This window comes from Hemitrygon akajei, chromosome 17, assembly GCF_048418815.1.
Source record: "Hemitrygon akajei chromosome 17, sHemAka1.3, whole genome shotgun sequence".
Classification (NCBI taxonomy): domain Eukaryota; kingdom Metazoa; phylum Chordata; class Chondrichthyes; order Myliobatiformes; family Dasyatidae; genus Hemitrygon; species Hemitrygon akajei.
Genome location: NC_133140.1, coordinates 7,665,249 through 7,679,164, shown reverse-complemented (window position 1 = coordinate 7,679,164; position 13,916 = coordinate 7,665,249). Strand labels below are relative to the sequence as shown.

At 41.0% G+C, this 13,916-nt stretch overlaps 1 protein-coding gene across 6 annotated transcripts in view; it reads right to left on the bottom strand.

The window, feature by feature from the left end:
* Positions 1-13,916, bottom strand: part of ndrg4 (NDRG family member 4) — a 214,831-nt gene that overhangs the window by 72,778 nt on the left and 128,137 nt on the right. For all 6 annotated transcript variants that reach the window (XM_073069634.1, XM_073069631.1, XM_073069635.1 and 3 more), the window contains one exon: positions 381-486. In XM_073069634.1, coding sequence (XP_072925735.1) covers positions 381-486 — 106 coding nt within the window. The remainder of the gene's footprint in view (positions 1-380; positions 487-13,916) is intronic.

Below are 13,916 nucleotides of genomic sequence, written 5' to 3'. Positions count from 1 at the left end.
ACCCTTTCACATCCAATTCTATTATACAGAATGCCAAAAGACCAGGACATTTCCACGTCAAACTGCATAGAGCTTGAAGGGATCCAACCCCTTCTCACTCAACCTGTTTACAAAGAATTCCAAAAGATCCAATGCCTTCCAGTTGCATGCCACGATATACTAAACTCTTTCTTATTCAACTACCTGTATTTGTTATGTTTTGATAGGAAAAACTCTTCCTTTTTCATTCTTATTATGTGTAGTTAACCAGTTTTCCACTAACTCCTGATGTGCATAATAATTCAATGTTAACTTCCTTCCCTTTCATTGCCATTGTATAAAAATCTTATTTCCAAATCTGAGCCATGTGTTTCTTCCATGATAGGCAACACAGTACTTACGGTTCATCCCAACATCATGGTAGGTCAGGATTGCTGGGCGGTTTCCTTTAGGAGCACCACGGATAACAACTCTCAACATCCCATAGGGGGTTTCAATGTCATGCTCCTAGAGAGATTGACAACATCAACAATCAGTTACTGGAAGTCTTATTTTTATTTACCAAAATTCCTGATTGTACACATCCACACACTATATGATAAACTCAGGCATTATATATGGTCACATTCTTATCCATTATGCACACAAGTTTAGACATTATTCCTCATTAATAATCCCTTGTTCAATCTATTTGATATTGTACTCCCTACAATCTCTCTCATTAGATTAGTGATTGTGTTACCTGCATTACATTCCTTGTATAATATATCACAACTGTAAAAGCTGCTCACATAGTATACATGTTGAATCAGTGATTACAGAGCCCCACCATTTGGACGCCTGTTAAATCAGTAATTAATGCATAACTTTATCTCCATATCTTAGGAAATACAGCAATTGCATAGTCTCAACATCCCTGCCTTCTTTTAGTCGTAACAAAGTACTGCACCAGTTTGTAATTAATACGTCATTGTGAAACCAGTGACCATAACATTTCTCTTCTTCACTTATCTAAAGCAGTGCTTCTGTAATTGCACTGTAAACATCTTCCAGCAGGATTGTCCAGGAAGGACTCCTAACACAACATGTGGACAGGTCATCTAGAGGAGGGGTCATGTTGGATATAGTATGAAGCAGTGAGCCTGGTCAAGAGAACAATCTCTCTGTGGGTGAGCATTTTAGAGACAGTGACCACAATTCCTTGACTATTACCATAACCTTGGATAGGCTTGGGAGCAGACTGTATGGCAAAATATTTAATTGGAGAAGAGCAAATTATGATATTATTTGGCAGGAACTTGGGAACATATTACTCAGGGAAATGTACAATGGAAATATGGAGGTTGTTTAGGGAGCACATGCATGGCATTCTGGATAGGTTTGTCCCTTTGAGGTAGGGAAAGGTTGACAAGGTGAAGAAACCATGGTTGATAAAAGAAGTGGGACATCTAGTCAAGAGGAAGAAGGTATACATAAGTTAAGAAAGCAAGGATCAGAGAGGCTCTTGAGCATGTAAGATAATTAGGAAAGAGCTTAAGAAATTTAGGAGAGCTAGACGGGACCACGAGAGGGCCTTGGTGAGTAGGATTAAGGAAAACATGTGTGTAGAATGCCTTGGAGGATGACTAGAGTGAAGGTAGGACTGAACCGGGATTAAAGAGGAAGTGTGTGCCTGGAGTCTGTGGAATTAGGGGAGATCATAGAGTCAAGGAACACTACAGCACAGAAACAGACCTTTTGGCCCATCTAATACACACTGAACTATTACTCTGTCTAGACTCATTGACCTGCACCTGCACCATAACCCATCATATGTCTCCCATCCATGTACCTATACAAATTTCTCTTAAATATTGAAATTGAACACGCATCCACCATTTCTGCTGGCAGCTCATTCCACCCTCTGAACGAATAAGTTCCCCACAGTGTTACCCTTAAACATTTCACATTTCACCCTTGACCCATGACCTCTAGATTTTTTCCTCTAGTCACTGGAAAAAGTCTGCTTGCAATCTATATGCCTCATAATTTTGCATACCTTTATCAAATTTTCCCTCATTCTCCTATGCTCCAGGGAATAAAGTCCTAACCTCTTCAAACTTTCCCAAGAACTCAGCTCCTCAAGTCCTGGCAACAGTCTTGTAAATTTTCTCTGCTTTCTTTCAATCTTATAGATATTTTTTCTGTAGGTAGGTAGCCAGAACTTCACACAATAGTCCAAATTGGGAGTCACCATTACCCTGTACAACTCCAACATAACATCACAGCTCCTGTACTCAATACTTTGATTTATGGCCAACATGCCAAAAGCTCTCTTTGTGACCCTATCTACCTGTGATCCCTCTTTCAAGGAAATATGGATCTGTAAGCCCATATCCCTCTCTTCTGCTGCATTCCTCAGTGCTCCACCGTTCACTGTGCAAGTCCTACCCTGGTTTATCCTCCCAAAGTGCAACACCTCACACTTGTCTGCATTAAATTCCATCTGCCATTTTTTAGCCTATTTTTCCAACTGGTCCTGCTGCAAGCTTCCTCGCTGACCACTACAGCCCAAATCTTGGTGTCATCTGCAAACTTGCTGATCCAATTTACCACATTATCATCCAGATCGTTGATATAAGTGACAAACAACACAGGACCCATCACTGATCCCTGTGGCACACCACTAGTCACAGGCCTCCTGTTAGACAGGCAACCATCTACTACCACTCTCTGGCTTCTCCCACAAAGCCTATGTCTAATCCAATTTACTAGCTCATTCTGAATGCCCAGTGAATGAACATTCTTGACCAACATCACACATGAGACCTTGTCAAAGCCCTTGGTCAAGTCCATGTAAACAGCACCCACTGTCTTGCCTTCATCAATTTTCCTGGTAACTTCCTCAAAAAACTCTATGAGACACAACCTATCATGCACAAACCCAAGCTGACTATCCCCAATCAATCCATATATATATCCAAAAACTTATATATGCAGTCCCTTAGAATACTTTCCAATAACATACCCATTTCTAGTATCAGGTTCACCAGCCTATAATTTCCCAGTATTAAGGTCCTTAATGAATAATTTGCTTCAGTATTTACCAGTGAGGGTGTCCTTCATGAATGTGAGAACGGTGTAGAAAAGGCTAACAAGCAAGAACATGTCAACATTAAGAATGAGAATGTGCTGGAACATTTGAAACATATTAGGATAGAAATGTACTGGGGCTGTATGGAATATACCCTAGATAACTGCTGCACCTATGGCAGTAAATTTTGCATCCTCACTGGCCACAGGTGAAGTACCAGAAGATTGGAGGTTGGCAAATGTTATTCTTTTGCTCAAGGTAATAAGAATAATCTTGGGATTTGTCTCCCAGAAGTGGGCAAACTATTGGACAGGATTTGGAGAAACATAGTCTGATTAGGGATAACCAGCATGGTTTTGTGAGGGGTATGTTATGCCTCATGAGCCTGATTGAATTCTTCAGGGCAGTAACAAAACAACTTGATGAAGGTACAGCAGTGGATGTTTCTATATGGATTTTAATAAAGCATGCAACCGGCTTCATCATGGTAGGGTCATTCAGAAAATCAGGAGGCGTGGGATTAAGGAAAACTTGGCCGTGTGGATCCAGAACTGGCCTGCCCACTGAAGGAGTATACTCTGCCCAGAGGTTGGTGACTAGTGGTGTTCCACAGAGATCTGTTCTGGCACCCTTGCTCTTGTAATTTTTCAAAAACATTTTTGGATGAGAAACTGAAAGGGTGAGTTAGTAAGTGGTGTGGATAGTGTAGAAGATTACAACAGGAGACTTCCTTCTGGTCATTGATGGAGTAGCAAGCTTTCTGTAGTTGCTCCTATTTTACTTACTTTACTGTTTCCAACCTGTTTTGAAACCTTACTTTTAAACTTGATGTTGTTCTACTATGAATACAAGGGGTGTCAAAGGTACTAAAAAAGATCTTCCTGCATCTTTGGAATCTATTATGGATTTGCTTCGAAAACACAGAAAAGAACCTTCCGCTGAAATTAAACAAATAGATGAAAAATTGGATTCTATTCAAAAAACCTTAACTGAACGTGATAAACAAATAGAAGAGAATGAAACATCTCTGACAATTTTGGATGCGAAAATTGATGGCCTGCAAAAGCTTTGAGAAAAACAATCAAAGTCTAATGAAAAATTAAGACAGAAGATTATCGATTTAGAAAATAGAAGCAGAAGAAATAACCTGTGAACTCTGGGCCTTGAAGAGTTAACGGAAGGTGATCAGCCTACGGAATTCTTTGCAAGCTTTTTGGCACAATTATTCCCTAAAATTTTACCGTCTTTACCTATGATTCTCCAACTTCTGGTAATTTCCTCCGCCTCCCTTCCCCTATCCCAGTTTCACTCTGTCTCCCCCTCCAGCTGCCTACCACCTCCTTCATGGTTCCGCCTCCTTCCATAGTGTTTTCCCCTTACATTCCTTCTTCACCTTTCCTGCCTATTCCCTCCCTGCTTCCCCTCACCCACCCCTTCATCTTTCCCCTTACTGGTTTTTCACCTGGCATCTACCAGCCTTCTCCTTCCCACCCTCCCCCCACCTTCTTTATAGCACCCCTGCCTCCTCCCTCTTCAGTCCTGACAAAGGGTCTCAGCCCGAAACGTTGGCTGTTCGTTTCCACAGATGCTGCCTGATCTGCTGAGTTCCTCCAGCATGTTGTGCGTGTTGCTTTGACCCCAGTATCTGCAGAGTATTTTGTTTTTACAACAGGACACTGATAAGATGCAAAGCTGGGCTGAGCACTGGCAGGTGAATTTCAATCTGGAAATGTGTGTAGTGATACTTGAAGGTAATGTGCAAGATTAATCACAGGTTTCGTAGCAGCATGGAGGAACAAAGGGATCTTGGGGCCCATGCTCATAGATATCTCAAAGTTTCTGTGCAAGCATTTAGAGTGACTACAATAGCATATGATGTGTTGGTCTTCATTAGTCAGAGGATTGAGTTCAAGAGCTCCTTGATAAAACTCAGGTTAAACCACAGTGGTGCACAGTTTAAGTCATGTCATTATAGGAAGAGTGTGGAATATTTAGAGATGGTGAAGAGGAGATTTACCAGGATGCTGCCTGGATTAGAGAACATGTCTTATGAGGAATGGTTAAGCAAGCTACGGCTTTTCTCTTTGGAGTGAGGGAGGATGAGAGGTGAGAAACATAGATCGAGTGGTCACCCTGGACCTTTTTCCAGGGTGTAAATGGTTAATATGGGAGGGCACCTAAGGTATTTGGAGGAAAGTATGGGATCAGAGTTATGTTTTGTTGTTTACATAGAGAGTGACATGATCTTAGAAAACACTGCTGAGCGTGGTGGTAGAGTCAGACTCTCAAACAGGCATATGGATGAAAGAAAAATGGAACGTTATGTGGGAGGGAAGCATTAGATTGATCTTGGAGTAGGTTAAAACGTCAGCAGAATATTGTGGACTGAAGTGTCTTTACTGTGCTGTAGTGTTCTATGTTCTTTTACCATCAGCAAAGGTAAAGGTTATTGTTAAAATATTCATTCAGCATTCATATAGACAAATGGGAACTACCCTAACATAAACACAAGAACATAAGGTATAGGAGCAGGAGTCGGCCATTTGCCCCTCCAGACTACTCCAATATTCAATAAGATCATGGCTGATCTGGCCATGGACTCAATTCCACTGACCTGCCTTTCCCCCCCCATAACCCTTAATTCCCCTGCTGTGTAGAAATCCATTTTACTATGTCTTAAATATATTTAATGAGGCAGACAATTCCACAGATTCACTGCTTTCTGGGAAAAGCAATTTCACCTCTTCACTGTCCTAAATCTAACCCCCCAAATCTTGAGGCTACGTCCTTTAGTTCTAGTCTAACTAACTTCTATTTTTTTAATTTTAGCATTATAGTACAGCAACTCTTCCAACCCAACGAGCCCAGAATGTCCAATTATACCCATGTGACCGATGAACCTGCTAACCATATGTCTTTGGAATATGGGAGGAAACCAGAACATCCAGAGGAAATCCGCATGGTCACGTGGAGTATGTACCAGCACAGCAGCTGCGATGTGGATTACAAATTACAGCAGGAGATAGAAAAAGCGTGTCAGAAGGGCAATGTCATGATAATCGTTGGGGACTTTTACCTGAAAGTGGATTGGGAAAACCAGGCCAGTAATGGACCTAAAGAGAGAGAATTTGTAGAATGTCCAAGGGATGGCTTCTTAGAACAGCTTGTTATCAAGCTCACTAGGGGATCAGCTGTGCTGGATTGTGTGTTGTGCAATTATCTGGAGGTGATAAGAGAGCTTAAGGTTAAGGAACCCTTAGGGAGCAGTGATCACAATATGATCAAGTTCACTTAAAAATTTGAGAAGGAGAAACTAAATTCCAATGTGTCGGTATTTCAGTGGAATAAAGGAAATTACAATGGGATGAGAGGGGAACTGGCCAAGGTTGACTGCAAAGGGACACAAGTAGGAAGGACAGCAGATCAGCAATGGCTGGAGTTTCTGCAAAAAATGAGGGAAGTGCAAGACAGATATGTTCCAAATAAGAAGAAATTTTCGAATGGAAGAAGGACACTACCGTGACTGATAAGTGAAGTCAGAGCCAAAGTAAAAGCAAAAGAGAGGGCATTCAAGAAAGCCAAAAGTAGTGCGAAGATAGAGGACTGGGCAGCTTTTAAAAACTTGCAGAAGGAAACTAAGAAGGTCATTAGGAAGGAAAAGATGAACGTTGAAAGGAAGCTGGTGACTATTATCAAAGAAGATACTAAAAGCTTTTTTAAGTATATAAAAGCTAAAAGAGAGTTGAGGGTATATAACGGACCAATGGAAAATGATGTTTGAGATACTGTAATGAGAGATGCAAAGATGGCAAAGGAACTGAATGCATATTTTGCATCAGTCTTCACACTGGAAGACATCTGCAGTATATCGGACATTCAAGAGTGTCAGGGAAGTGAAGTATGTGCAGTGAAAATTATGACTAAGAAGGTGCTCAGGAAACTTAATGCTCTGAGGGTGGATACATTTCCTGGACCTGATGGAACGAACCCTCGGGTTCTGAAGGAAGTAGCTGAAGAGATTGCAGAAGCATTAACAATGATCTTTCAAGAATTGATAGATTCAGGCATTGTACCAGATAACTGGAAAATTGCAAGTTTTACTCTGCTATTTAAAAAATTTGGGAGGCAGCATAAAGGAAACTATAGGCCTGTTAGTCTGACATCAATGGTTGGCAAGTTGTTGGAATTGATTGTTAGGGATGAGAGTATGGAGTACCTGGATTCACATGACAAGATAGGTCAAAGCTAGCATGGCTTCCTGAGAGGAAAATCCTGCCTGACTAATGTACTGCAATTTTTTGAGGAAATTACAAGCAGGGTAGACAAAGGAGATGCAGTAGACGTGGTGTGTTTGGATTTTCAGAAGGCCTTTGACAAGGCTACTTAGCAAGATAAGAGCCCATGGAATTACAGGGAAGTTACTAGTGTGGGTGGAGCATTGGCTGATCAGCAGAAAACAGAGAGTGGAAATAAAGGGATCCTATTCTGGCTGGCTGCCGGTTACCAATGGAGTTCCACAGGGGTCAGTGTTGGGACCACTGCTTTTTACAATGTATGTCAAAGGTTTGGACTATGGGGTTCATGGATTTGTGGCTAAATTTGATGATACAAGATAGGTGGAGGAGCAGGTAGTGTTGAGGAAACAGAGAGCCTGCAGAGAGACTTAGATAGTTTAGGGGAATGGGCAAAGAAGTGGCAAATGAAATACAATTTTGAAAAGTATATGGTCATGCACTTTGGTGGAAGAAGTAAACAGACTTTTTAGATGGGGAGAATTCAAAACGCAGAGACGCAAAGGGACTTGGGAGTCCTTGTGCAGGATACCTTAAAGGTTAACCTCCAGGTTGAGTCAGTGGTACAGAAGGTGAATGCAATGTTGGCATTAATTTCTAGAGGTATAGAATATAAGTGCAGAGATGTGACGTTGAGGCTCTATAAGGCACGCATGAGACCACTATTGTGTGCAGTTTTGGGCTCCTTATTTTAGAAAGAATATACTGACATTGGAGAGGGTTCAGAGAAGATTCATGAGAATGATTCCAGGAATGAAAGGGTTACTGTATGAGGAACGTCTGTCAGCTCTTGGGCTGTATTCCCTGGAAATCAGGAGAATTAGGGAGGATCTTATTGAAACATTCCAAATGCTAAAAAGTCTGAACAGATTAGATATGGCAAAGTTATTTCCCATGGTAGGGGAGTCTAGGACAAGGGGGCACGACTTCAGGATTGAAGGATGTCCATTTAGAACAGAGATGCAGAGAAATTACTTCAGTCAGAGGATGGTAAATCTGTGGAATTTGTTGCCACGAGTGGCTGTGGAAGCCAAGTTATTGGGTATACTTAAGGCAATGATAGACAGGTTCTTGATTAGCCAGGGCATCAAAGGGTATGGGGAGAAGGCAGGAGAGTGGGGATGACTGGAAGAATTGGATCAGCCCGTGAAGCAGATTTAATGGGCCAAATGGCCTACCTCTGCTCCTATATCTTTGATCTTATGGTCTTACAGATAGTGGTGCGTATTGAACCTACATCATTACTCTAACCTCTGAGCTAGTGTGCCACCCTGAAAGTAAAAACAACTTTCCTGCCTTTCTCTTATCTATTCCTTTCATAATGTTATATCCTTCTATAAGATACACTCCATTCTTCTGAATTCCAGCCAGTAAAGACCCCGGTGACTCAATTTCTTCTCACAGACTAGCTCCTATCATCTCCAGGAATAAACCTGGTGAACTTCCTCTGCACCGCTTCCAAAGACAGTACATCTTTCCTAAAGTAAGAATACTAGAATTGCATGCAGTATGCCAAGAATGGGCTCACTAGTACCTAGTTGCAACACAGCCTCCCTGCTCTTAAATTAAATCCTTCTAGCCATGAGGATCAGCATTCTATTTGCCTTCTTGATAACCTGATGCACCTGCAAACCAACCTTTTGCAATTCATGCACAAGCACTCCCCCGGACAACAATCTTTCATTATTTATATAATAGTGTCATCAGCAAACTTAGACACTACACCTTGTCCCCTCTTCCAAATTGTTATATCGTAAACATCTGTAGGCCCAGAACTGATCCGTGTGGCACTCCACTCACCACTGACTGCCAACCAAAGAATTAACCATTTATCCCAATTCTCTGCTTTCTGTTGGTTAACTGATATCCATGATATCCATCCATCTTATCTCCAAATCCATACATTGTTATCTTATGGATAAGTTTTTTATGCAGACCTTATTGAATGCCTTCTAGAAATTCAAGCACACAACATTCACCTATTGCCTTCTATCTGTTGCATTCATCATACCTGTAAAGAACTTCAGTAAAACCTGCCCTTCAAGAATCCATTCTGTGTCAGCCTGATGGAACTACTTCTCTCCAGACGTCTCACTATTTCTTCCTTCATGATTTCCTTACTACAGATGTTAAGCTAATTGACCCACCTTTTTCAAACAGTGGGGTGACATTCACTGTTTTCCAGTCTGTTGGAATTTTTCCAAAGACCAGAGAATTGAGGTAAATCATCACAATTGTGTCCACTGTAACTTCATTACTGAATGTATCCATTTTGTTTTTACAGTACATAGAGTGGCATCACATTGAGACCAGGGGACTTGTCTGTCCTTAGGGCACTGGTTAGCTCATCACTACCTCTTTAGTGACAGCATTTTGTATCAAGGTCCTCACCTCCCACCACATCCATAACATCTCTCTTTTTGACATGTTAGACATGTCTTTCACCTTCAAGACCACTATAAACAATTGTTAAAAGCCTACACCATTTCCACATTACCCAATATTCATTCCCCTTCCTCATCTTGCAAGGGACCTACCATCACTTTATTTACCCTTTTCTGCTTTATATAATTATAAAAACTTCTGCTATGTTCTTATGTTTGAGGTAGTTTATTTTCATAATCTATTTTCCCTTTCCTGAGTGCTTGCTTAATTGAGTGTTTGTTGCCTTTTAAAGTGTTCACAAACATCCAATTTCCCACTACTCCTGACATATGCTTTTAGTTTCATGCCTTATTTTATTTCCTTAGTTATCCAAGGCTGACTCTCACTGCCCTGGCTTTTAAATGCAATACACTTTTGTTGAGTACTGTGAAAAATCTCTTTGAAAGTCTTCCACTACTGCTTAACTGTTCCATCCCAGTCTGTATACCCAGTCTACGCTACTCAGCCCCTCTCTCTTCCCATTGTAGCCTCCCTTGTTTTGACATAATACACTGGTTTTCGATCTAACTATTGCACCCTCCATTTGCATGAGAAATTCAATCATACTGTGGTCACTCTTTCCAAAAGGATCCCTAACGACAAGATCATTATGAGCACATTGAAGCAACAGGGCCCAGGACCTAGTGCGGGGAATGACATGGCGTTTATACAATTTAAACCCCAATCTGGATGGATTGAAAAGGCCAGGTGTTGGGACTAGAGACGAGGGCCGGGCTGGTTCTGCTCACTGCTCCGCAACCATTTACCCGGCTGTGTGATGAACTGAAGCTGAGGCGATGGGCTGCTCTGGGCTTTGTGTCTATGGACTCAGTTTTGTTCTGAATGCTGTTGCTTGTTTTTATTGTTTGCACAATATGTGCTTTTCTTCTCTTTCTGCATTGAGTGCTTGCTGCTCATTTTTTAAAAAAATGGGTTATTCTGGGTTTCTTGTTTTGTGGCTGCCTGTATGCAGACAAATCTCAAGGTTGTATAATTTATACATACTTTGATAATAAATTTACTTTGAATTTTAATTAATTCACATGTCTCATTGCACAGGACCAGTTCCCCAGTAGTTCAAGAAAACTATCATGAATGCATTCTATGAAGTTCTCCTCAAGAATGCCTTAACCAACTTGATTTAAATCTATGTGCAAGTTATAGCTCCCCATGACAGTGGCCATTCTATTCTTACATATATCAGACACATTTTTTTCCGCGTCACTATAATGCTATTATTCGATGACCTATAGACAACTCCCACCAGTGATTTTGTTTTCCCTTTACTATTCCTAATCTCTACCCAGGTGGACTCAACATTCTGCTCCTTAGATCTTATAAGATCTAAGAAGCAGAATAAGATCTTCTTTTACCATCACCCTGATCTCATCCTTGTTTTAGAACATAGAATAGTACAGCACATTACAGGCCCTTCGGCCCACAATGTTGTGCCGACCCTCGATCCCTGCCTCCCATATAACCCCCCACCTTAAATTCCTCCATATACCTGTCTAGTAGTCTCTTAAACTTCACTAGTGTATCTGCCTCCACCACTGACTCAGGCAGTGCATTCCACGCATCAACCACTCTCTGAGTGAAAACCTTCCTCTAATATCCCCCTTGAACTTCTCTCCCCTTACCTTAAAGCCATGTCCTCTTGTACTGAGCAGTGGTGTCCTGAGGAAGAGGCGCTGACTGTCCACTCTGTCTATTCCTCTTAATATTTTGTACACCTCTATCATGTCTCCCCTCATCCTCCTTCTCTCCAAAGAGTAAAGCCCTAGCTCCCTTAATCTCTGATCATAATCCATACACTCCAAACCAGGCAGTATCCTGGTAAGTCTCCTCTGTACCCTTTCCAATGCTTCCACATCCTTCCTATAGTGAGGCCACCAGAACTGGACACAGTACTCCAAGTGTGGCCTAACTAGAGTTTTATAGAGCTGCATCATTACATCGCGTCTCATCGTTTTACAGCAATATAAAACCAAAGAAATTACACAGGCTTCAGAATTATTAGCCACTTAGATATTAAAACATCGAATTGGCTGATCCACTTAATCACACGGCCATGAATTAAATTCTACCATTTATTTTATTATGTGGCTACCCGACTGTCTGGTCATCACTGAGATGAGATTTTCCAAATTTACTTACCTTTAAATTTACTTACTATCTTGAACAGTAGCGTTTACACTAAACAGACACACTACCCTAAAACCTCAATAGTCACATTGGCATAAATGCATACCATAATCCTGCAGACACACAGAAATAAAAAACATCACACCAAGACAAACACAAACCCATTCACAGTTGCACAAAAATTATTTACTTTACAGAAATACATCATTCAAGCCAATAAGATCAGGCCAGTTTAAAAACTCCACACAAGACTCTTTCTCACAGAATGTGACAAGCATACACATTGTGTTAGATACACCCATTCATGGTGTGAGAAATATGCACTGTCAAACACTTCCACAGCTAATGTGATGAAGATTTTGGCACAATGACAAGCAAAATATCTTTGATGTTAGTCTGAGGCAAATGAACAGCGTGCTGTGTCATAACACTTAAACTTGCAGGTCTCTGCATAGCAACCATCAGGAACCAGGCTTCACACTTAACTCAACCTAGCACAGAGCAAGGATCAGACACAACATTCCCCCCTTATTTTAATAGTTCTGAGATATCAACGATGTTTAACTCATGGAATGTAAGGAAAAATCCACATCATTTCAGCATTATATTGGTTCTTACATATTTTGAAGCTGGTATCAAACCACCTTTCATTTATTCATCCTTTCTTCAACCATTCTTCTTTCCTTAATTTTAATCTAAGGTTTTCCCACCTCCTGCTCCTGAGACCTTAGCATTACAATCCTGACACATCAGTGTACCTCCATTCCTGTGCATCCCTACTTTTAATTGTTCCATCAGTGTTGGCCATAGCTCCAGCTGCCTACATCTTAAGTTTTAGAATTTCTCTCCTTAAATCTCTTTACTCTTTCTGCCTTAAACCATACCCTTTAGATAAGCATTTATTAGGCAGGTCTGAAAACTCTTTCAGACTCAGTTTAAAATTTTGTTTGGTAATACATTTGTGAAGTTCCTTGAGAAGTTTTAATTTTAACATTTTTTGTTAAACATTGTCAAAGATAAACATTTTTGTTGTTATCCTTTGCTTGTATCTGTCACTGCATATAAATTCATTGACCTTTCCTGGAGTTACAGTGCAGCTCATTGCATATCGCTCAACTTCATAAGTTGAGTGGGTAAAAACCAGGCATTCTCCTTTCAGTGAGCCAGGAGGCTCTTCCCAGAATGTTTTCCCCTCTGGCTTTCACTTATTTCATAGGATTCGCTGTCTACAGAGACTACAGTGATGTACCTCAATGAAATTGAATTGTGGCATTCTTCACATCTTTTATCTGGTAGAAGAGGTAAACAGGAGATCAGGCCAGCTACTTACAACTTGCCTGTGTGTAGATCTTCTATTTCAGGGACACCAAGTTATCCAGTGTGTCAGCTTCTCAGGGGATCTATCCTGGACCTAGTATACAGATGCAGCCATAAAGAAGACACCCCAATGTCTCTACTTTCTTAGACATTTAGGTGGTTTGTCATGTCATCAAAGACTCGGACAAGCTTCAATATATGCCCAGTGGAAAGCATTCCAACTGGTATGGATAGTTTAATGCATAGGAGTGCAAGAGGCAACAAAGGATAGTGGACTCAGCCAGTTACATCGTGGGTACAGCTCTCCTCACCACTGAGGACATCTACAAGAGGTAATCTCTCAGAAAGGGGCCTTGCCACCTTCCTGTTGTTGCTATCAGGCAGGAGGTAGAGGATGCTGAGGACCCTCATTTTAAGGTTCAACAACAGCTTCTGCCCGTGCCATCAGGCCCATGGGTTGATGTGAAAGGCCCTAATCCATCAATATTTCTCCTTTTCCCCTCCCTCAACTTGCTCTAATGTCATTCTATTTATTTCCGTTTATTTTGTGGCAAGTTATGCATAACTTATGTTAATTTTTAACTGTATGCTGCTTTGTGTTTGTCATGTTTGGAGTGTACTGCGCTACTGTAAGATGATGACTTCCATGGCATTTATACCCTGGGTATTTGCCCATGACAATAAAC